Source organism: Patagioenas fasciata, chromosome 11 (assembly GCF_037038585.1).
Source record: "Patagioenas fasciata isolate bPatFas1 chromosome 11, bPatFas1.hap1, whole genome shotgun sequence".
In the NCBI taxonomy this organism is placed as follows: domain Eukaryota; kingdom Metazoa; phylum Chordata; class Aves; order Columbiformes; family Columbidae; genus Patagioenas; species Patagioenas fasciata.
This window is the reverse complement of record NC_092530.1, coordinates 9,414,992-9,437,257: the sequence shown is the minus strand read 5'-3', so window position 1 is coordinate 9,437,257 and position 22,266 is coordinate 9,414,992. Positions and strand designations below refer to the sequence as shown.

Genomic DNA, 22,266 nt, shown 5'->3' with positions numbered 1-22,266 from the left:
ATTGCTGTCGGCAGGCGTCAGTAGTGCCGCTCGGCCATCTTCCCTGCAGGGACGTGGGGAAGGAGGGGAGGTGGCAGATGATGGAAAGGGATGAAGGACAAAGGAGGGGAAGGGAAACAGGAGGTGAGTTAAACTGAAGGAAAACTAAGGAGGGGTAAAAGATAAAAGGCTTTTGAACTGTGCTCATCTGAGTGGGACTGGTAAAACATCAACACAGGTGGAAGAGGAGTACAGGTAGGAGCAAAACCGCGGAGATCCTCAGAGTCTGGCTGCAAGGAGACAGAGCGGGTCCAGAAGAAGAGACCTGGGGACGGTGGTCTGGGGGCTGAGCGGCAGGAGAGCAGGTGCTGCTGGGGACATGTGGCCTTGGCCATGTGCACCGGGGCTGGCCCGGCCTGAGCGATGCTCCAGATGAGATCACAACAGCTTCGTAACGGTGAAGTCCCGATCCTGGGCAGAATAGGTGTGTGCCAGAACCATAGCTGGAGTCTGCGAGGTTGGGGAGGGGACACACGTGGGAACCCACTTGCACCTCACCCCACAACTGTGAGAGGGGCTATTTAGAGTCACTGAATCATTGAATTGTTTAGGTTGGAAAAGACCTTTATCATCGAGTCTAACTGTTAACTTGGCGCTACCAAGTCCACCTCTAACCCATGTCGCTAAGAACCTCATCTATGTGTCTGTTAAACCAACCCCTCCAGGGATGGTGACTCCACCATTGCCCTGGGCAGCCTGTTCCAATGCCCAACAGCCCTTTCTGGGAAGAAATTTTCCCCCATATCCAACCTAAACATCCTCTGGTGCAACTTGGGGCCATTTCCTCTCATCCTGTCAGTTGTTACCTGGGAGAAGAGACCAACACCCCTCCCATCTCAACCTCCTTTCAGGCAGTTCAGAGATCAGAAGGTCTCCCCCAGCTCCTGTTCTCCAAGCTGAACCCCCCAGGTCCCTCACTTGTGCTATTTACACAACCTTCTGAAAAAGCCCCTGAATGCTGCTTGTGTTTCCAACGTGGGATGGAGCGGGGATACAGGTGTTTGGGAGGGACTTGTTTGATGCAGCTCTCGTGCCAAAAAAAAAGCTAACAAAAGCATCCCCTGAAGCCTCGGCCAGGATAAAGCACACACAAGCAAACAGGTCCAAAAGCAATCGGTGCTTCTTCAGCCCATGGTGTTGCTGCGTTCCCTCCCTGGTGGGGTGGGCTCAGGCTCAGCCCGTTGCGGGGATTCAGCATCAGCTTTGGTGTCAGCAGGTCCCTGGCTCTGGGACCGTGGGTAGCCTGGTCGCTCCTCTACCCCAGCCACACACATCTTGCTCTGCTTTTCCCTTCTTCTCATTCTTTCCCCACCCTTGCACTATGTTTGCCTCAAATCTAAGCATATCTATATATATGCGGCACCCGCTCTTGGGCAGAGAGCAAAGCCCCACAGCTCTGCCGAGCTGGGTATGGCTGGACAGCCTGGGGCTGGGTTCTTTCCCAAATAATTGCTTCAAATAACCAAAGCAACAGCTCTAGGAAATAGTTGCATTTAGAGGCAAATATGATTAAAAAAAAAGCCTCTGCCCCTCATCAGCGCATCCTTCAAGTCCTTCAAAGGCATTTGCAGATGGAGTTGTATTGGCTTTTTGTGTGGTGGTGGTGTTGTGGGTTGGTTTTTTTTAAGCATTGCAGTATTGAAATCCTGGAAAAAGAAAACAGATGGAGAGGACAATGAAAGAAAACAAGCCCAGCCCAGAGCCCCCAGGGAGGGGGAGCGGAGGAGCCTCCAAATGCCCATTAACCACTTGCAGGGAGTCAGCCTCACCCAATGGCAGCGTGTACACATTTTATATATTTATAGATATATATATATATACATATATATATAAACCCCCTCAATATAACTATAGATATCACATATGTCATTCATATCTATATGTCTAAAACATATATGTAATTTATAAGTATTTAACTAATATAAAACATCGAAAGGCTGAGGGAGCTGGGTCTCTTTAGTTTGGAGGAGACTGAGGGGTGACCTCATTAATGTTTACAGATAAATGAAGGGTGAGTGTCAGGAGGATGGAGCCAGGCTCTTCTCAGTGACAACCAGTGACAGGACAAGGGGCAATGGGTGCAAACTGGAACACAAAAGGTTCCACTTAAATTTGAGAAGAAACTTGTTCCTGGTGAGGGTGGCAGAGCCTGGCCCAGGCTGCCCAGGGAGGCTGTGGAGTCTCCTTCTGTGCAGACATTCAAACCCGCCTGGACACCTTCCTGTGGAACCTCAGCTGGGTGTTCCTGCTCCATGGGGGGATTGCACTGGATGAGCTTTCCAGGTCCCTTCCAGTCCCTGACATTCTGGGATTCTGTGTAATATAAAATATTGCCATGTGGTTCATAATATACATAACATACATGTAAATTTTGCACTATGTACATGCAAATGTAAGCTATTATACATAATCAGCTTGTTAAATGCATGATATTTCAGTTTTAATGTATGATTAGAGCTACGAATATTTAACAATTATGTTACAGTAATGAAAATATTTTTTTGTTGTTGTGGTTTGGTTTGGTCTTTTCTTGTTTGCAGCCTTTATATTGAAAAGCTTGGGGTTTTGCTCTGATCCAATATACTTTTTCCCATTTTTTTGTGTACAAACACACCTATCAAGAGAGAGATATATATATATATATATATATATACACACATATATATATATGTATGTATGTGTGTATATTTATTTACTTATATGACGCTTGTGGAGATGGGTTGTGATGAGCTGATGCTGAGCAGGGTCCCCCATTTGCCTGGCTGGGTGTCCCCGTGCTGTGCACTTTTATCACATACCCATGCTCCCTCTCAAGTGCCCCCTCCAAAACTGCAGCTGCCCCAAGAATATTGGTGTAATATTAGGCCAGTGCTGCTTTCTTTGCTACCTGCAGATGAGGCACCGTGCGGCTCAGCATGTTTGCACGGTGCTTCCCGCTCCCCGCGTTGCGATGCCGTGTTCCCTCTCCTTGCTCTGTCCCTGCACCAAGTCCTCTTGTTCCCTTTGGATCTCTATTTACCACCTCTTAGCTCAGCTGTGGGGGGTCTTTTATTTCCCTGTGCAAGAGCCCCCGGGAGCAAAGATGATGGCAACCTACAGCCCACCAAAGACACAGGCACGGACTCCCTTTTCTTTTTAAACTGGTTTTATTCTACACAATTTTTTTAAACAACATTCATAAAACAGTAATTACAAAAATGGGCTAGTATGGGATAGGCTTGTTTTGTTTTCTTTTGTTTTGTTTGTATACCAACAATCAGAACTTCACATTTTGAAAGGACAGTCATACTTTAAAGACACACATTCAAATACTTTACTTCCAGATACAAAATCTTAAGGGAATACAAATTGCTTACAAGGAGCAGATGCAAAAAAATAATTGAAAATTGAATAATTTTAGACTTTGGGGCCTGACTTCTGCACTGAATTAAGTGGCTGCTTTCAGGCTGCTGGTTTTGCAGCTCCAGGCCCCTTGTAATAATAATGGTTGCAGGGCTACTAATAGTGCTTGCAGCTTTTTAGTGTCTTTGCAGGGGCTACAGACACCCTGAGGGTGAGCGTTACCAGCACATTGGGAGGGCAAAGCAATGCACCCCACCCCAAAAACCTGCTGTTTCCATCAGCGATGGAGGTGATGCCGACCCAGGGCTGGAGCACAGCATCAGGATCCACGGATGGGGGGGTGATGGCAGCAGGTTTGGAGGTCCCATTTTAAAAACAAGCTGTCACATGAATTACCCAAAACGGCCAAAATTCTAGCCTCCGCCCTGGTGCTCTTATGTGGAGTTGGTTCCAAAATCCACCTATATGAAAGCAAATATTTGGCTTTGTCCTGCTGGATTTAAGGGCAGGGGAGGGAGAACAGGGTAATTTCCTAACTGCCCTCAGCCTCCCCAGAAAAGTCCTGTCTCTTGCTTCAATGGGTTCAGATGGCTGAAACAGGATATGCTGGGAAAGCTCAGGCCTCGAGAAGTTGCGTCCTTTCCCGAAATGATTGGATTGAATGCACTTGGCAGCCAAAAACCCAACTGCATTCAGGCAATCTGGCCATCGCTGACCAGAGCATCAATGCTACGCAAAAACTTGCTCCAGTAAACAACTCGTCTTACATGCCATGATTAAAAATGTACAAAAAAAAAAGCTTCATTCCTTAGTAAAATAGACTTGCCTCTAATCCTATGGTTAAGAGCTACACTTGCCTTGCTGGTTGGACGTGATGTAGGGTGAGCGTTGGGAAGTATGTTACAGAAACAGGAGAAACTTTGGAGGTACAGAACCTCCTTCCAAAGCCGTGTTCTGCAGAGAACAGGAGAGACCGTGTATCTTTCCTGGCTCGGCTCTGCCGGTGTTTTGTCCCCACAGTGGCACAGCGGTGGTGGAGAGAGGAGGCATGGGGGCACCGCAGTGCCTGTCCTTGGTGGGAGTACTAAGGGCATTGCAATGTTTGCAAAAATAAAGCAACAAAACACCCCCGAAAGGGGTTGTGCAGGATGAACCTGCCAAAGCCCAGCAATAATCTCGCTGTCACCAGGACTGAAGTCCACGGAGCCGCCGTGCCAAGCTGATAAAGCACCCGGAGTGATGCTCACCCCTTGGCCACGGGGAAGGTCACCCCTGCAGCCACCCTCAGCCACCAAACCCGCTTGGAGCTGCGCAGGGATGGCAGCTCCATCCATCCCACCTCTGCTTTCCTTCCAAGGAAGAAGAAAGGATACAGCTTTATTTTGGTTTTCTTTGCCAGTGGGGCCCCTCTATGGTGCCAGGTCCATCCCTGCATGACGTTATGCAGAGGATGTTGGAGGGTTATTTATGGAGCACTTGTCAATCACGTCACTCTCCCCAAAGGTTACAAGGGCGGCTGACATTTAAACTAAAGTGCCCAAAAGAGCTGCCCAAGTGTGGGTTTTTGTGGCAGAAAGCAGCAGCTCCGGTGGCGGGAGGCGCCGCTCGGCTTGGCAAAGGAACCAGGGCTTTCAGAGTCATTCCAGTTTCCTGCTTCCAGCTGGATAAGGAGAAGCAAACTCTGCCAGTGTGAAAGTTATTGAAGCTAAAATAACCAAGGTAACTCCCAAACAAAACTCTGTTGGGTACAGAGGCACGTGAAAGTGGTTTGCAGTGAAGGATGGAGGGATGGCAAGGGTCTCAGCTGGATCTGTCCCCTTCTGCATCCAGAGGATTTGGTCCAAGTTCACCTTTATGCAGGGTGTTACATCTGTATGGCCACATACAGATGCAGATGTCAAGCAGGCTTAAAATCCACCCCAAGCCTCCCGAGATGCTGAACCAGAGTGATGTGAGCAAGCGCAGATGAGATCCTCAGCACCGAATCAGGCTGCCCAGAGCAAATCGCTCTTAGCACCAACGTACCAACGCCAAAAGAGCCCCTCGAGCGCTGTGCGAAACGCTCCTGCAGCACTGTCACACACGGAAGGACAGGAATGTCCTTGCCCAGCTGCAGCCCAGAGGGTTATGAAGCTCCTCAACTGCCGGTGTGGCCAAACTGGCAGCCCCGAGCCACCGTGATGGTGGGAGACAGAACCAAAAACATCTTGAAACAAGGGGTCTCCAAACCCCACGGTACCGCAGCAGACCTGCAACAGCCCTCAAGCTTTGGCAGCAATCAGGATGTAGCCTTCCCACAGCGGGAAGTGTTAGGAAACCTCAAGCCCAGGCACTGAATAGCCAGAATTTGTTGATTCTACGCTATGTGACTTTAAGCTATATTTCCCTGGTTGTAGGACCTCAGGGCAGGGCACAATGCAATGAAACAGCTCTCGGAGATGGATCCAGCTTTGCTTCATAACTTGAAAAAGCTCTAAGCTGAGAATTGCGGCACTTCCCTGGGCAGGTCCTGCAGCCGCTGCCCCACCAGCCTTCCCAGCGCTGGGGCAGCCCCCAAAGGCTGAAAGCACAGCCAGGCCCTCAGCTCGGCTGTCCTGCTCCATCCCTCAGCCAGAGCGAGAGGAGTTAAACCCAACGCCTCACTCTGCACCAGTAAAAAAAAAGAGGAAGAAAAGACAACAACTTGGTTTTGAACACCCTCAAGCTAGGGATTCAGAAGGCAGCCCCAGCCAAGCCCCGAGCAGGCACTGCTGAGACACGTCCCGCGCTTGCTGTGCACTTACACAAAGCTACGCGCGTGCCCGCAGCTCTCCAGGCACTGCAGGCACCGGGTGAAGCTGATCCCTCCCCGCTGCCTTCCACCCCCTTCCCACCAAGGGACTCAACCCATCCTCGTACCCTCGCTGGCTCCCAAAAATGGCTGAGCCTGGAGTGTCCGGCTCCACCTTCCCATCCCCAGAGCAAGGGAGCAGGGGAGGAATCACAGCCCGGCACTCACAGGAGACAGAGAAGTTTGGTGTTTTTACTCAGAAAACTGAGTAAAAGGTAGTTCTTACCATGAACGCTGCTTCCCATTCAGCCCTTTCCCGCCCAGAGGAGGACATGGATGTGCTGGGCCGGGATGGGGAGAAACAGCTGTTTTAAGATGGAACTTTTTTGCACCAGGTAGGGACCTATTTGGCATCACAGCACCAGATTATAACAGAGTAAAAGGATGTTTCAGAGAACAATACAATTTCTCCCTGCTTATAGATTCTCAGACTGCCACAATCCCTCCTCTCACGTGCCACAAGCCTGCAAAAAATTCTTGCAAGCTGCCCAATAATCAAGGACAAATTAAACACACAGCAGCACCATTTAGCTGATAAACAAACCCCAAAATGCTTCCCTTTATGTCCATGGACTCCAACCTTTGCCCTTCCCGTTCCCATCTGTGTTTGCAGACGAGGTGAACCTTTCATCGCTGTTACTCAAACATTCTTTGCCCACTGCAGAATTTGTCCTTGTCCTGACCAGGGGCAGGATCTAAACCAGACAAAGATGCTGAGGGTGGGTTTGGGAGGCTGGTACCAGCTGGATGAGGGGTGGATTCTTTCAACCAAACTTGGGTGGCCCATGAATGCACCTCATCACTCAAAATCTAGAGAGTAGAAAGTCATGGGCAAAGACCAAAATTTGAGGGGTATGAACATGGGTACCACCACCCCTCCGGGGATGAGAACTGGCTCCTGCTGACACAGAGTGGTCGGATGCCACTGCAGCGTTAAGCACCCCCTGCACCGAATGCAGACTCCTCCCGGGGCAATGACCTCTGCAGGCAGGAAGAGCATTTAAGGCAAGTGGAAATCTGTAGAAATTTGGGTTTTGAATCATAAATTGCCTTATGAGCCAGGTAGGTTTTACCGCAGCGAAGTCTCATGCAAAGCTGGGAGCAGCCGCTTGCTCAGGCCAGCTGTGGGTTTGAGACAGCTCTGCTCATCCTCTTGTTAATCTGAAGAAGCTACTTCTTGAATTTAAATCCCTCATAAGCTCTTTTTCAGGGGGCGTTAAGATTGAAAACATGATTTAAAGAACTTAATCAAACTCCAATATGAATAAAAGCCTCAAAACTCATGAAAGGAGCTACAATACAACCTATTTCTTTCCTTCAGCTGTCAGACGGCTTTGAAGATGCCCCACTGCCAACGCTCCCACCTGAAAAGCATCACTTTAATGCCCTGCCCTAGGCTAAGCCCGGCAGATTCCACCGGCGCCGGAGCAAAGGCACGGTGGTTCGGCTCCCCGCAATGCACGGGTACCTGCACGTCCTGCCTTCCGCTCCTGCTGCCGCCCGTGGCCTCCTAAACCAAGCAACGGGCCAGCAGAGCCATAGCAGATGATGCAATACAGGCAATGAAGGGTAATACCAGTCATAGAAAAGAGTATCGAAGAAAGAGACAAATGGACATCGCGTTTTACAGTCATCAACAGACGTGTCACAACACACCGGTTAGTTTTCCAGCTTGTAAGGGGACACAAGGGCCACAAGACCACAAGACCTTATAATGCATTAGCCAATGCAGATTAAAAACAGGGCCAGAGGGGCATGCAGGATCCTGAGCCTATATACAAAGGTCCCACTGCTGACTGTGGGACGGGGGGTGTCCACTGAAACCAAGTTTCCACAGCAAAGACTTGTCTTGGTTTTATGAACCCCCACACTCGCTTGGGGACCGAGGGATGGCACATGTTCCTGTTCGCGCTTCTCATTTTTTAATGGCAGGTGAATAAATGAAAATCCAGGATAAATGCAACCAGGATAAAGGCGAGCTTTGTTTCTTTCTCTCTTCTGAGTTGTTATTCCCAGGAAAAGGTGCCCTGGTCCCTCATTCGCACAGGGACTCACTGGGGTAGAAGCTCTGTGCCACACTCATTAGCGATACTTGGAGATAATGAATTTCTGCACAGGGCTGAGCCCTGCCTTTGCTCGGTGTGGTGGGTACCATGGGCTGTGCTATATTCTTGAACTCTCTCCCCCTGGGGACAGCACTGACCCTGCACCGGCTCTGCACGGCAACACACAGGCTGCAAGTTAAATGCTGCCAGGGCTTTTATACCCTTTGGAAACACCAGGCTGACTTGTGGTTATTGCTGCATAATACACAACTGCCCCCAAAAAATCACAGCGGTACCCTGTGCCCCAAGGCAGCTGCACCCCTGCACCGCTTGGCGCAGGGAAGCCGCCTCCCAGCACGGAGTGAACCCACAACACATGGGGCTCTGTCTCGACCCTGTGTGCCTTGATGCCTCTGAAATCCCATCTCAGCATCTTGCAGAGCCAGCTTCCCCTCTCTTTTGCACCTCAAAAGCCCCATTATTAGTCACTGGGTGAGAAAAGGAAGGTGGAAAGTGGCTGAGGGACCTGCTGCTCTTGTCCCTGCGTTTTTAAGGCATATTTCACAAGAGGAGGATGCTCCTGTGTGGCTCCATCCAAGGAGGGCAGCAGGACCAGAGCAGGATGAGCTCCCCATCGCTCCCGCTGCAGCTCCCTGGGTGCATGGGAGAGCAGTGGCAAAGGAGAGAAGATTAATGCAGGACTTGGTGACCATGTATTTGGTTTGTGCATCAGACTAAAGCAGCGTTTCCTCCTTCACATCTGCTGGCTCCAAAACAGCCTCTGGTGCTGGACAAGGAGGGGGCTGTCTTGCTTGGACGTGACACCGGAGGAGAAGGTTGGACAGCTGCAAGGTTCAACATACTCCATCCGTGGCCTGCTTTAAAAAGGCATTTATTAACTGTAAACTTCTGTTGTGATGTATAGAAAACTGGAGAGAGGAGCGGGAGATCGATCAAGTTTAAATCCTGGAGAGATTTTTCCTTAGAAAAATGGTTAGAGGAAAAAAAATGTGGCTTTGAAATCAAAACTGTCCTGAAAGAGAGAATTTCTGCTAGTTAAAAGCCTTTAACTAGAAGAACATTTTGTGTTTTTTCCTTTACAAACATAGTGCATTTGTAATTATTGAGAATTACGGTCCGTCTAGAAAAAGACCTGTGCTTGGGCTATGGAGAGGCTGCTGGTGGCGACAGCGAGTGTCGGTGAGCGGAGATGTCACTTGTCACATGCGCGCTTCGGAGGCAGGACAGCCGGGCAGCAGCTCCCCGTTCACCGTGGTCTCTGAGACCAGCATCTTGTCTTTGCCAGAATCCAGACGCTGCTTCTTCAGCATCCTCTGATGCACCAGTGGGACGACAGAGAGCACCAAGCTGCCGATGATGGGGGGGACTCCGGCAAAATAAAAGGCTGCATCATAATTCCCAAAATAATCATTGAGGTATCCTGAAAGAGAAGAACAACGGTGGTTATAGTCATGTCAGTCTAATACCGAGTTGTCTTCTCCCTCGAGTGAGAGCTGCAGCTTGCTTCAACCACCACATTTAGGGAGATTTGGGTTTTTAAAACAATCTTTTTTTTCCATTGCATTCCTTGGAGATTTTACAGCCTGAACGTGCACAGCCGAGAAGCAAAGCCTCAGCCGTCCTTCCTATTTAACCAGAACAGGAAACAATCAGACACCTCTCAAACAATCCCAAATGCGAGCTGAGACAATATTCAATGACCTGACATTTCAGGTGGCTCTTCCTAATGCCTTGCTGGACAGGCAGGGGCTGTTCCTCTGCAGATTGCTGCCATCTGGAAGCCCTGCTTTGCTTATGGGTATTTTATCTATCTGGGGATGTCAGAGGAAACATACATTCTGCCAGTTATAAACAATAACCGATCCCTTAAAAACCAATTCGCTTCTGCACGTGTTAGTTCAGCAAGTTCTGACACAGCCAGGCACCCGCAGAGAATAACACACTACCATTCCTTGGTGCTGGAAAACCCCGCTGAGTTTTCCCCTGTGTAGACGCTTGCCTGGGGATTATGTCCATGAAACAAGACCCTTCACCCAGCCCTGTACTGGTGAGCCCAACCCAGCGGGTCCTGCAGCAGCACCTGAACAGCAAGGTGTCTGCAACCCCCACGCTCCTTCACAAGGGCATTAAACCTGAATTTTGCTGCCAGAAGCAGAAAGATCAGAGGTGCTTATGCAGCTTTAGCTTAGCGATTGCTGTTGCAGACCTTCTTCTGCTCAAGGGCCAGCTTTGGCAAAGGGCTCGCTGTTAAGGACATTGTGGTTATGACTGTGCTTAAACATACCGAAGTCCTGGGAAGACAGAGTCTCAGGTGTTTCCATCTCTAACTTTGATTCAACAGTCCAGGGGCTGAACTTACCAGTTGGCAGTTAGTCTCTAGATATCTAAAAGGACTTCTAGAAAACCAGTATTTGCCAAGTTTTAGTTCAGCTTCAAGCAGAAACCAGTTAATGTGATCTTGGGTCACTCTCACTGTTCCTCTACTGGTCACTTTTCTTCAGTTCAGAAGAAAGTCCCTGAGATGCTACAGGAAGTAGCATGGAGTGATGCTACACCCGTACTTCAACATCTATGTGACAATAAGCCAGAAAATTCCAAACCATATGCCTGCTCTCATGCCAAAATATAACCACAGGTGAAAGCCATTACAGGCATCTCCTCCCTCCCAAGCACTGGGTCCAGGTCCAGCACCTCAACACTACCAACCTGCTATTGGTGTACCCGCCGTCATGGGCACGGCCATCAGCCCCATGAGGTACCCTATGGCCTGGGACGCCTGCATGGGCCCCACCAGCTCGAAGGCGATGGGGGCCATGATGGTGGTGAAGAAGCCGTCGCAAAGGCCGAGGAAGAGGCAGATGACAATGACGCCCTCGAACCCTCGGCACTGGGGGATCATCATGCACAGGATGCCCAACAGCAAGAAGGACACAACCTGGGGGGACAAAAGTGGTCATGTCATTGAGGTGCGAGATGAGTGGGGATGAGCAGCAGGAACGGTCACGAAGAGGACACTGAACAGGCCAACGATATCACCCCTCCCTCTGGACCCAGTAATGTCATCCATCCTCTGCTCTCGTCTTGGAGAGGTCCTTAAGCATAACCTTTCAAGAAGCTTTAGGAAGGATTATCTGATGGATTAGCTGCTAGATTTCAGCAGTTTTTCAGTGAGTGGGTGTCCAGCAGTCTGGGAAGAGCTGGGATCACAGAATTTGATTGCTGAATGGACACCAAGACCTCAGGTTGAGTGTGTAACTTCTCTATACACTTTTCTATAATAATTTTTCCACCCTGACAGCAGACAAGGGTGTTAGGTAATGGTTGGTAAAGGATTTGCAATCTGTGGTTGACAGTTATTAAGCCGAGTGTCGGTACTGATGTAGAGATGCTGTCCCCTGACCGCCAGTGGTCAACAGCTACACAGAGGCACAGACACAATGTACCTGCAGGTAAATCTTCTTCAGCCCAGGAATGCAGTCGCCAATGCGGCCTGAAATCAAGCGCCCCAGACCTGACATGGCTCCGATGCAAACCAGGAGGATCCAGTCCTTTTTGGTTTCTTGGAATCGCTTCTCCACGTATTTTACCTAGGATAGAGGGAAGGACGCAAGGACATGAATCCTCAGTAAGTTAATCCCTAAAAGGGACAAGGCTTCCCACAGAGGGCTCATGGCTTTGGGGGTGGTTGTGTGACCCTCATGCCTGCACTATGCTGACCTGCACACACTACTTGTCCCCACCCCAAACCAAACAGCCCCCTCCTCTCCTGCTACCGATGCCTGTCCTTGGGAGCTGTGGAAAACCATGGTTCTACCCACCCTGGTGCAGTGGACACATAGGAGCATTAAAAAGCTGTCTCCTCCCATCACTATTCCTGTTTATAGGACGTGTCTGCGGTCGTTTCTCAGCTTTAAGGTTTTTGTTGGCTCTGTTCCCAACTGTCCATCTCCACCGCTTGCACGGAGGAGCCCTTTCACTGCAGGCAAAGGCACCCCCCTCCCCTTCCAGTCCAAGCCAAGGCTCTCACCAGGTTCATGAAAGGTACGAGATATCCCAGGACAGCTGTAGCGATCCCAAAGGCCCAAATCCGATAGGTCTTTCTCCGGAAAATCCTCAAGTTGAAATACTTGCGTGTCTGGGACCAGCACTGTTGCCGCACACTCCGGCTGCCCAACTTGTCCTGCCCTCCGTGCTGAGAGTCACAAGAAGGTGGCAAGATGGGCCGATAGGTCAAGCACAAGAATATCTGGATGAACATTAAGGCACTGAGTACTTGGAAAGTATGTGCCAGCCCAATGGCCTTCCCGACCATCTTCAGGAAGAAGGGGAGCGGCACGGAGATGAGGCAGCTGCTGCCGGACACGATTCCGTTGGCCAAGCCAAGGCGGCGCTTGAAGTAGTGACCAAGGATGACCAGCGAGGGCTGGAAGGCGAAGGAACTGCCACAGCCAAAGAGGATCCCATACGTGAAATAACGAACTTCCAGAGACCTAGTGGAAAACAAAAAAACCCAAACATCGAGGTGGTTATGTTATGCAGAGATAAGGAAGCCTCTCTACCGTGGTTCTGCAAAACCTGGAGCCAAGATGCAGGTCTCACACACCACAGGTGCTACACAGACAGTCTGACCTCAAGGAGCTTATTCCCTAGCCAAAGTAAGGATTATCCTCATTTCACAGCTGACATGTTAAGTCTTCAAGAAAATGGAGTCTAGCTGGGGAGCGCTTTCTACAAAGAAGAGAAGGCAGTAGCCAACCTGCCCTCCTTGGGAAGTTGACCTAATTTGAAAAATTTTTAAATTACAGCAAGCAAGATTTTCTAAGGTAGGCAGGGTAGGTTATTTTTAGCTAGAAATCCTTTTTTTTCCACTGAAAGGATTCATTGAAAACATTCTGCACCCAGTGTTTGAAAGCAGAAGGCACCAGCCCCACTAGTTATTAGGCACTTAGGAAGGGAACGTTGCATTTCTGCTCAGGCTCCAGGCTGGTTAATTAAGTTCTTCTTCTTTAAGCTCTTCTGGGAGTTTCAATTAGACAGTTAATAGGTCTCATTTGTACCTTACATTGGTGGCTGCACTTGAGGAGAAAATGAAGTGGCTGCTCTACAGAACAGGTGGAAAGTCCTGAGAGCCTTTGGCAGGAGCCATTTCCCAATTGCCAGTCCGGTTTTCCCAGCAGGAGCAGCTGAGAAAGGAGCCTAAAGTTAGGCGGTGCCAATAACCCATTGTGTTTCTCTCCAGATGAAGGATTTTTCCTTCATTCCGGTGCAACACATTCAGCTGCAAAAGTCTGCACATGAAATACTGCATGGGACGAGAGTGTGATGGAAAAGTTTGGGCAGCTCATCGGGCAGAGGTGTTGCACAAACAGGGTCTTTACTCCAACACTCAGAATGATTTGTGTGAAATACCGAGTGCTGCTCCTGTAGCAAGTGAGAAGGCAGCAGCCCAGATCTAACAGAGCACTTTGAAGTTGAGAAGACATTTACAAGCACATCATTTCTTCCATTACACGCTCTTCTCTTTAGCTAGCCAAGCAGAAAGCACAACATGCTTGCTGTATCCAACAGCTCCAAGACAAATTACTGTCATGAAAGGCAATTTCCAGCTCCTCCAGAAAGAAGCCACATCAGAAAACCCCTCTGTGGGAGCCAGGCAAGCAGCTGGGCTACACAGGCTGTCTCCGACCTCCCACGCACCAGCCTTGGCCATCTCAGCTGGGTCACACCAGCTTTGGTACTGCTGCTAAGCTGACATGTTGGATAAGTGGAGACAAATGCCAAGGTTCCCATCTACTCCCCATGGATGCTAAGACACCCCTACATGAGCGTAGCAAACCAGGGGCTCCTTTCAGCCTTTCTTCTTAGCCAGGATTTCCCACCCTGATTGCTGGGAATCAGCCAGCTGCTCTCCATCAGGAAGGGTGGCATTGTCTCCCTTGGATAATGAGATCTCCCATGGATAATGACATCTCCTGGGACAAGGAGGTGTCTGTCACAGCCTCTCACAGGAATGGCCCTGGTTCAGCTCTGCTGGGGGAGGTTTGAGGTATTTCTCTTTGTGGGAGAAACGGAGCAGAGATTGCAGCGGGGAAGGAGAGGCCGATGAAAAGGGACCAAAACCCCACCACAAAACACTTAACAGTGAGGAAGTGCAGGGCTGGGAGGGCACCGCTGGGCATATGAAGACAGCCCTGCTGAACTGGCTACCATCTCCCATTCCTCATGCTGAAACATTCCCCCTCAAAACTGGAGGGATGATGAAGTCTGAACACAACTGAGTTTTCTCTCTTTTTGAGGGTGCATAAGATCTGCAGCGGCTTGAGCTGCTGAGGAGTACAGGAGACATCCCAGGGCAAGGCAGCAGAGTGAGGAAAAGCCTCACCTCAACCCCATCCAGAAAACTTCAGCCTTCCCCAGAGCTCTGCTTTTCAGCGTATCATGTTTATTTAGTGGTTTTCATACAAAACTCCAAATATTTTGAGAGTAGGAGGCAACTGAGCATGAGCTGGGCGCTGGGGTCCTGCCGTGCAAGCTCAGTGGGTTTTTGGATCAGCTTGGTGCGGTGCTGGCAACCGCGGCTCCTCTGTTTGGACAAAGCAAACCCATTTTAGAGAAACCAGTAGATAAGGGGTTGCTAAGCCTAGATCCAGCCCTGCCTAAGCCCACCAAACCATGGCTGCATCTCCCTTTACAGCAGCAGCTGATGAACAGCAGCTCCCTTTGCAGTGGCGCTGGGTGGCTCATCTCCAGCTGCAGGGAGCCGGCAAGGGGGAGCAAAAAAAAAACCAAACCCAAAAACCCAACCCCTTCTCCATTGTTCTGGGTGAGAGAAGCCACTAGCTTTGATTTTCAGGACATCCAGATGGATTGCTGCCAAATCCCACAGCCCTGCTGCTCTTCCCCAAGCCGGGCTGTGCCAAAGGCAGCAGCGTCCGTCGCCACGGTCCAGCTGCAAAGGGGCTCCTTTCTGCCTTACAAGGAACCAAAGGAATGTGAACCGAGAGCGAGGAGGCAGGAAATGGGGATTGCAGCTCTTGAGCTCTCCTGGAAATAGTATTCTTCTCTGCCTGTTTGATTTTTATTTTTTTTTTAAGCCCAGCACAACAAGCCACTGGCAGCGATGCGGTCCCAAGAGCTCTTTGTCTTTGCGTGAGCATTTTACAATGGTGGGGGGAAACTCCAAACTTTGTTGATTAGAAGGAAAGCAAAATTACGTGGGAAGTGCCTGTGATCTGCTCTGCCAGGAGCACAGGCACACCTTCCCTCAGGACCAACCGTACTTTCTCCGATTACTGTTATCTTGTGAAATACAAAGGGGTAGCACCTGTGGAGGAAGTCTCAGAGGGTGCTTTCTTGCACATCGTTGCTGCTGCCCGAGATGTTTTAGCATCCTAAGTCCCCCAGCTGCGACTGGTCCCTAGGGCTTTGCAAGGAGGCTCAGAAGCTGCCCCCTGCTCCATGCAGTGAAGGGGTCCCATAGCTGGGGACTCGGTGACCCATCACACAGCATTATCCACAGGGAACCAGGGTTGGGCAAGAACAAGGGAATCATTGACCAGGGTAAGAGGGAGCTGGCGTCCCGCTGCCCAGTGCAGGCGGGGTGGGCAGGGAGGAGCACAGCACAGGCGAGTCGCCCTCTGGGAAACCCGCATTTGTTTTAAAAAACACCCACTTCTTGAAGCATTTTAATTAAAACAATATTGATCTTAACTGAAACCCAACCCAAACCAGTGTTTTTATTCAGAAAAACTGAGGAAAATGATGCTTTGGAGGGTGTCTCCGTGGTGCCTTTGAGACTCCATTTAACAAGTGCTGCGTGAAGGACCCCAGAGGTGACCTTTTTTTGCTCCCACAAAGATGCAAATGCTTGGTCGGAAAGATTCTCACAGGGAATCAGGTACACCTGCCATCCAAATGCACATCAGCAAGTGCCTGCCAGCAGAAATTCATGGCACTGAATCAGCCGCGGAAAATGAGGAGCAGTGATTGCCCTGCGCTGCCGCAAACATCCAAGCCGGGAACAGCACACACTGCTCCAAACCTCGTCTGCCTTCCCCTCCCTGTCTGCCCTGCATGGAAACTCACTCTTGCCAGGTGTAATCCATCAAATATTATTTTAAGCATTAATTTACTCTCAGTACCACATGTGAAATCAGTGCAAAGTAGAATGGTTTTGTCCAGGAGTGTCTCTTTGGAGTTGCCTGCGAGAGGCACGCCAACTTCTAGCTGCCTGTTTTAAAGATCAAATGAAGGACACGAGGGCTGAAATGCCATAAAATAAAGCCCCTTGCTCAGGTAAAATTCACTCTCTTGTTATATAAGGACAAAAGAACAACTTAGATCAATTTGGAGAGCACACATGAACAGCACGTGAGCTGTAGGGATGCCAGGAGACCTCCCATCTGGATGGAAACCACCTGCTTTGCCCCAAAAGGCAGCAGCAATGTGTAGATGGGGCAGTTGCAGGGAACAGTGAGGAAGAGGAGCTCGCTGAGGAGCTGGACTCTGCAGCCTTACTTGGTGAAGGAGCTGGAGAGGAGTCCGATGAAGGCGATGGTAGCTCCCATGGCTGCCGTGGTCCTGCAGCCAAGCCGGTCAGTGAAGATGCTGACGATGGGAGAGCAGAAAAAAATCATGCCCATGGCCAAGGAGCCGACCCATGCTAGGGAGAGAGAAAAAAGGTGACGGTGAGGGCAGGACATCAAACGGGTGCCAAGAAGAGAACAACCAGGGACCAACTCCAGCTTTGAAGGTGGTCTCGGCAGAGAAGCAGCCCCATCACATCATTAATTAAAAGTGCAGCTAATAAATAGCACGGTTTCCACACACGCTGCCCACTGGCATCATGATCAGGGCACGATCTGCAGCATCTCACTCTTCACCCATGTGATGGAGGCACGGTCAGGTTTTCCTTTCACTCCCCTCCACTGGGTTCGCACGTGTCCGAGGGAAATCACTGAATTTTCAATGCTTTTTTCTAATGGCCCTTGCTGTGCCTGTAATGACGCCTCCACTGATGCTGTTTCCACAGGGGACATCTCCACGATCAAAAGGCCCCTGAACTCCTCAGAGCCCTCTGCTCTGAGGCTTCGGCTGTGAAGAGTTTCATACCCTGAGTTACAGCTCTGCATTTCAAGGTACCACACTCATCCGTCACTGCTGCCCAGAGCCAGGACAACCTCATTTCCCCCTCGCCCCATGTTCAGCAGGGACTTCTTGTTGTGCTGGCTTGAATTGCATCTGCATCACCCCGCCAGGTGATGCCCAAGTACGACCATGATCTCGTGTCTCCTTCCAACCCATCTCTGGAGAAAAACACTGGCTGGCTGGCTCTCTTTTTTCAGAAACTTTTATTATTTGCAGATTATTTCAGCCTGTCTTCTCTGTTTTCTTCTGAGAAAAAAACTCTCAGTCTATCAGCTCTGAGGAGGAGCAAGAGGTCCCTTCATGGGGCACAGCAGGACAGATGGACAAACAAGAGGACCCCAGCCCTATCCTGGCACCCAATCGGGGGCACCTCCTGGAGCATCTCCCAGCTATAGGCACTGTCTCTTGGCTACCAAGTGCAACTTGCCCCACACAGACCACAGGACATGTGCGCCTTGCTTTTTTTATTTCCCCCCCTTCTCTTCTTTCACCCAAAGCAATCACTCTGCGAACCCTTTTAGCGCAGCCCTGCACAACAACAACCCCGTCCTTCAAGAGCCATGAGATTTTTCAGAAAATAGCCAGGTCCCTATTAAAAGCAAATCCCAGCTATAAAACAGCCTCTCCAACCTCTGCTTTTCAAAAAAGGACCACACAAAGAAGCCCTTGCTAGCCTGGGAAGAACTGACCCTTCCAAATTAATTATAAGTTCGCAAGGATCCAATTTACTCTGAAGTCTTCCTTTATAAACGCAGAGTGGAGCAATAAGAAGGAAAGCAGAGGCTGCGCAGGAACCTCGTGGGATTCGCTGGGCTCTCGTCTCGACATCAGGCAAAATGAAAAAGGGTGAGGGAGAAGGACAGGGCCCCCCTCTCCGGCTGATTTTCTTGGTTAGAAACACAAGGCACAGTGTAATGTAAGTCCTTCTAACAAGATTAGGTGGCACGGCTCCAACGAGCCGTCCAAAACAACTCCAAGAGAGGGCAAGGGGTGGGAGTAAAGCCAAGATGGGAAAGGCTCGTTAAATTGGATAATATACTTCCAGAAATGTTCCTTCTACTCCAGCCAAGGCAGTAAAACGTTAGATGGCCCCATCATGTTTGAAGTTTGTTATTTTTGGAAATTACTTTAAGAAATGCGGAAATAAAAGCATAAAGCAAAGTATTAAATTTAAAGGGCTAGATTCTGATCTTAATAACCTGGGGATTTACATGCAAATAAGCAGTATCAATCTCTGGCCCCAAAAATGCACACTCACCTGCAGAGATCAAAGCAAACCCAGGGCGAGAGGCTCAGCAACGGGCACTTAAAAGCTCCTCCAGCTTTGGGTTTGTAAAAAGGAGATATCGCTCAATTAAAATCAGTAAACACACCAAAAAAAGAGTCTCGTGGCAAATTGCTCTACCTTAAAGAAAGGGCTTACCACAAGCAATGAATAAAAATAGGCTTGGGGAAGAACATCAAGTTAAAATTAGTAAGAACAATAGCCTCACTTCCAGAGTGGGGTTTTGTCTTCCCAGCACTTCCCAGTGCAGCCCCGGGAAGCCAGGAGGGCTGGGCGAGATCCAGTGCTGGGAGGAAACCTTGGCAAAATCTGGGGGACAAGAAAGCCCCCGCCTCCAGTCCCGGTGTGATTCACCCCAAAACAGCCCCTGGAGAAGCACGATTTACCCCCCTGTTTTAACCCCAGCGCGACGGTGGTTTTCTCCTGTCCCCTGGGTCAGGGGAAGGCTGGAGGAAAGCCATGGCAGAAAACCATGGGTTGGGACAAAAACGGGGTTCAGGTGAAGTGTAGCCCCAAACCTGCCCTCCAGACGTGGAGCTGGAATCCCTGGATCTGCTGCAGGGGATGAAGGGTTTGCTTTTGCCAACCCATGTAACATGGTATGGAAGTTTCTCCTGGACATGAAGGGCAGAGGCAGCTGTTCCTCCAGTGGAAACCAGACAGGGCTTAACCAGCCTGAGTCAGGCTTCCCTTCGGCAGCTCCTCAGATGCTGGAGAAGTTACAACTTGATTTAAAACCCAGAGGAAAAACAAAAAAAGGGGAATCTTTGCTTCTGATTTCCACAAGGTCTGGATGAGACTGTTAATTCCTAGCTCAGCCACACCTCGCAACCCTCTGTGGCTGATAACCTGGGCAAGATATTGAAATACAAAAAGACAAGCCCCCACAAGAGGCACGAAGCCTTATCAGCCACGTGGTGTGATCAAGCAGATCCTAAAAGAAATAATGGACTGAATCCAGCTGAGGATGGGGCTGGAATGAGCTCAAGAGCTGTGCAGAATTTGGACAGGAGTCTGGTTAAGACTTGATCAAGTCTTGAGGTGCTGTAAGTCCAACCACCTCCTGGAAGTGCCAGCTGAAGGGACTGATTTTGGAGCTGTCACAGTGGGACCCAGCTGGCAATGGCCAAGAAAGCCCCTCTCCAAGGGATGCATGTACAGAAACACCAATGGCTTCAGAAAATGCTCTTTTAGTTAAAAAGAGGCATTTAAAGCACTGTCCTTTTGCGAGAGGGAGTGAAGATGACCTCTGGTTTGGGGATGGCAGCAGCCTGAGCTGCCACCTGAGCCCAGGCCACCTGCAGCCTTGTATTCCTCTAGAGCCGATGGGACCTTCCTGGTGGTCCTGAGGATGCTCTGGGCTATGGAAAGAGCCCAGCATAGGGCTGGTGCCCCTTTGCTGGAGCAGCAAGTTTGACCGAGAAGAGCCAAACTGTTGGCCCATGGCAGATCCAAAGCAATATGGCCTTCAACACGGACAGAGTTGAAGATCTCCAGGGAGAACAGTGTGGATGTGGGTAACATGGCCAAGCTGAGCTGTCCTCACTCACTGCTCACTCTGGGCTCAAGACAGAGTGAAAACTGTGTAGGTCGTGCATCTGCCCACCAGCCCTACACCATCCAGCTATGCCCATGATGAAGGAGCTCTGGGACCAGGTGTGCCTCAGCCACCACGTCCTCCTGGCCGTGGGTAACACCACTGCTGGGGACCCTGTGGCAGAGGAGTAGGGTCAGGATCTGCAAGGGGGCTGGCAATGCTGAGGAGCCAGGGAAGGCTGTGAGCACCATGTTTGCGTGTTCATGGCAGCAAGAGGTGGGCAGGGTCCCTGTCCCACGTGCCAGACATCAGATGAGCTTGCTTTCCAGCAGGGCCATCCCAAAAGAAGCATAGAATCATGGAATAATTTGAGTTGGAAGGGACCTTCAAAGCTCATCCAGTGCCACCCCTGCCATGAGCTGGGACATCTTCATTCAGATCAGGTTGCTCAGAGCCCCGTCCAGCCTGGCCTGGGATGTCTCCAGGGATGGGGCATCCACCACCTCTCTGGGCAACCTGGGTCAGTGTCTCAACACCCTCATTGTAAAAAATGTCTTCCTCATGTCTAACCTGGATGTCTCCTCCTCTAGTTCAAAACCATCACCCCTTGTCCTGTCGTAACAGGCCCTTCTAAATAGTCTGTCCCCAAAAGGATGAAAAGCTCCTTCCTTGCCAGTATTTCCCTGAGCATAAAAAGATTCTGGAGCACTGTGGAGCAGAGCAAAGTGAGAAACAGCAGGGGAAAATGTCCCCACTACAAGACGCAGACCCAAATGCCCACAGAATTTAGCTCATTGTTCCAAAAACCATCACTAAAAAGTCATACTGAATAATATTTGCAGCTGAACCTATTTGTTCCTTTAAAAATGTGTCTCCAGGGAGAGAGAAGGAAGGGACGTCGCTCTCAGCTGTGCTTCCCCGCTGACCCAAATACCCTGGACTGGAAGGATCAAGGACCAGGAGGTGACCTCAGATCCGCTGCTGGAGGAAGTGTCTTCCCTCGCTTCCCGCGGCTTCTCCCGCTCGGGTCGCATGGCCAGGACAGGGCGGCTACTGGAGGGGACAGGGACATGCTGCAGAGGATCATCTCACCATGGCATTTGGCATTTCTTGGAGGAGAAGTGGGGCAGCCAAAGCTATTTTGCCTCCATCTCCCCATCTGTACTGCTCCTCCAAGAAATAAGTCATTTCTTGACTTGTGCGTTCTGGTGGCAGGGAAGCTCTGCGGCCACGACAAACCTCGCCACACATCTTCAAAGCCCTTCCCAGCTCCTTTTTCAGGTGGCCTGGGAGCCCAAGCAAACTGGTGGCCCTGCCCACGCAGACACCATGGGGAAGGGGTCAGCTCTGACTCCCATTTCACGGAGCTAATGTGTGCTGTCCATCTGCAATGGAAATGAAACAGCTGTTTCATCTTGTGCCCATAAAACACAATTTGCGTCATCCTCTTGCTTGCTCAAAGTGAAGCCTGACTTGCTCCCAACAGCTCAGCCCTATGTCCTCAACACCCCCCGCAGACCGAGCACATCCCGGGGAGGGCTGGTCAAGGCTTAAATAAAGGCAGATGCAAAGCCACATCTGAGGAGGTCACCACGACGCACAGCAGGAAGGGAAACTAAGCTAAAGAGCAGCAAACAGAAGCTTGAGAGCAGCAAACCAAAGCTGAGGAGCAGCAAACCCAAGCTGGGGAGCAGCCGGGCTCCTCTGGACGGGAGGTGGTGGTGCGGTGCAGTGGCAGCTACTGTGCATCACGTGCAGCTAAAAGCCAGATAAACTCATTAATTGTATTGCAAGCCCTGCTTAGTACCATACCCTAAAGCTTCAGAACAAAGTCCTCCTTTATCAGGTTTGGCTGACTTCTCCCCGCTCCCTCCTCTCGAAAACAATTCCAAAATAGCCTGAAAATTGGAATAAATGGAATTATTCAGAGGAATTAGTCAAGGCCAGGTCTGACTAAAGACCCTTTCAGGGTCCCATGTGTGGCAGTATTAGGAAAGAGTAAGGAAAAATGTGAATATTG

The 22,266-nt window shown here is 50.1% G+C and overlaps 1 protein-coding gene across 1 annotated transcript in view; it reads right to left on the bottom strand.

Annotated features, from left to right (window-relative positions):
- Window positions 1-7,812: 7,812 nt before the first annotated feature.
- Window positions 7,813-22,266, bottom strand: part of SLC16A2 (solute carrier family 16 member 2) — a 34,458-nt gene continuing 20,004 nt past the window's right edge. Inside the window, exons 2-6 of the mRNA XM_065846247.2 lie at window positions 16,795-16,939; window positions 12,305-12,767; window positions 11,721-11,864; window positions 10,984-11,212; window positions 7,813-9,697 (exon numbers count right to left, since the gene is read on the bottom strand). Of these exons, the coding sequence (XP_065702319.1) occupies window positions 9,477-9,697; window positions 10,984-11,212; window positions 11,721-11,864; window positions 12,305-12,767; window positions 16,795-16,939 (1,202 nt within the window). The 3' untranslated portion in view covers window positions 7,813-9,476. The remainder of the gene's footprint in view (window positions 9,698-10,983; window positions 11,213-11,720; window positions 11,865-12,304; window positions 12,768-16,794; window positions 16,940-22,266) is intronic.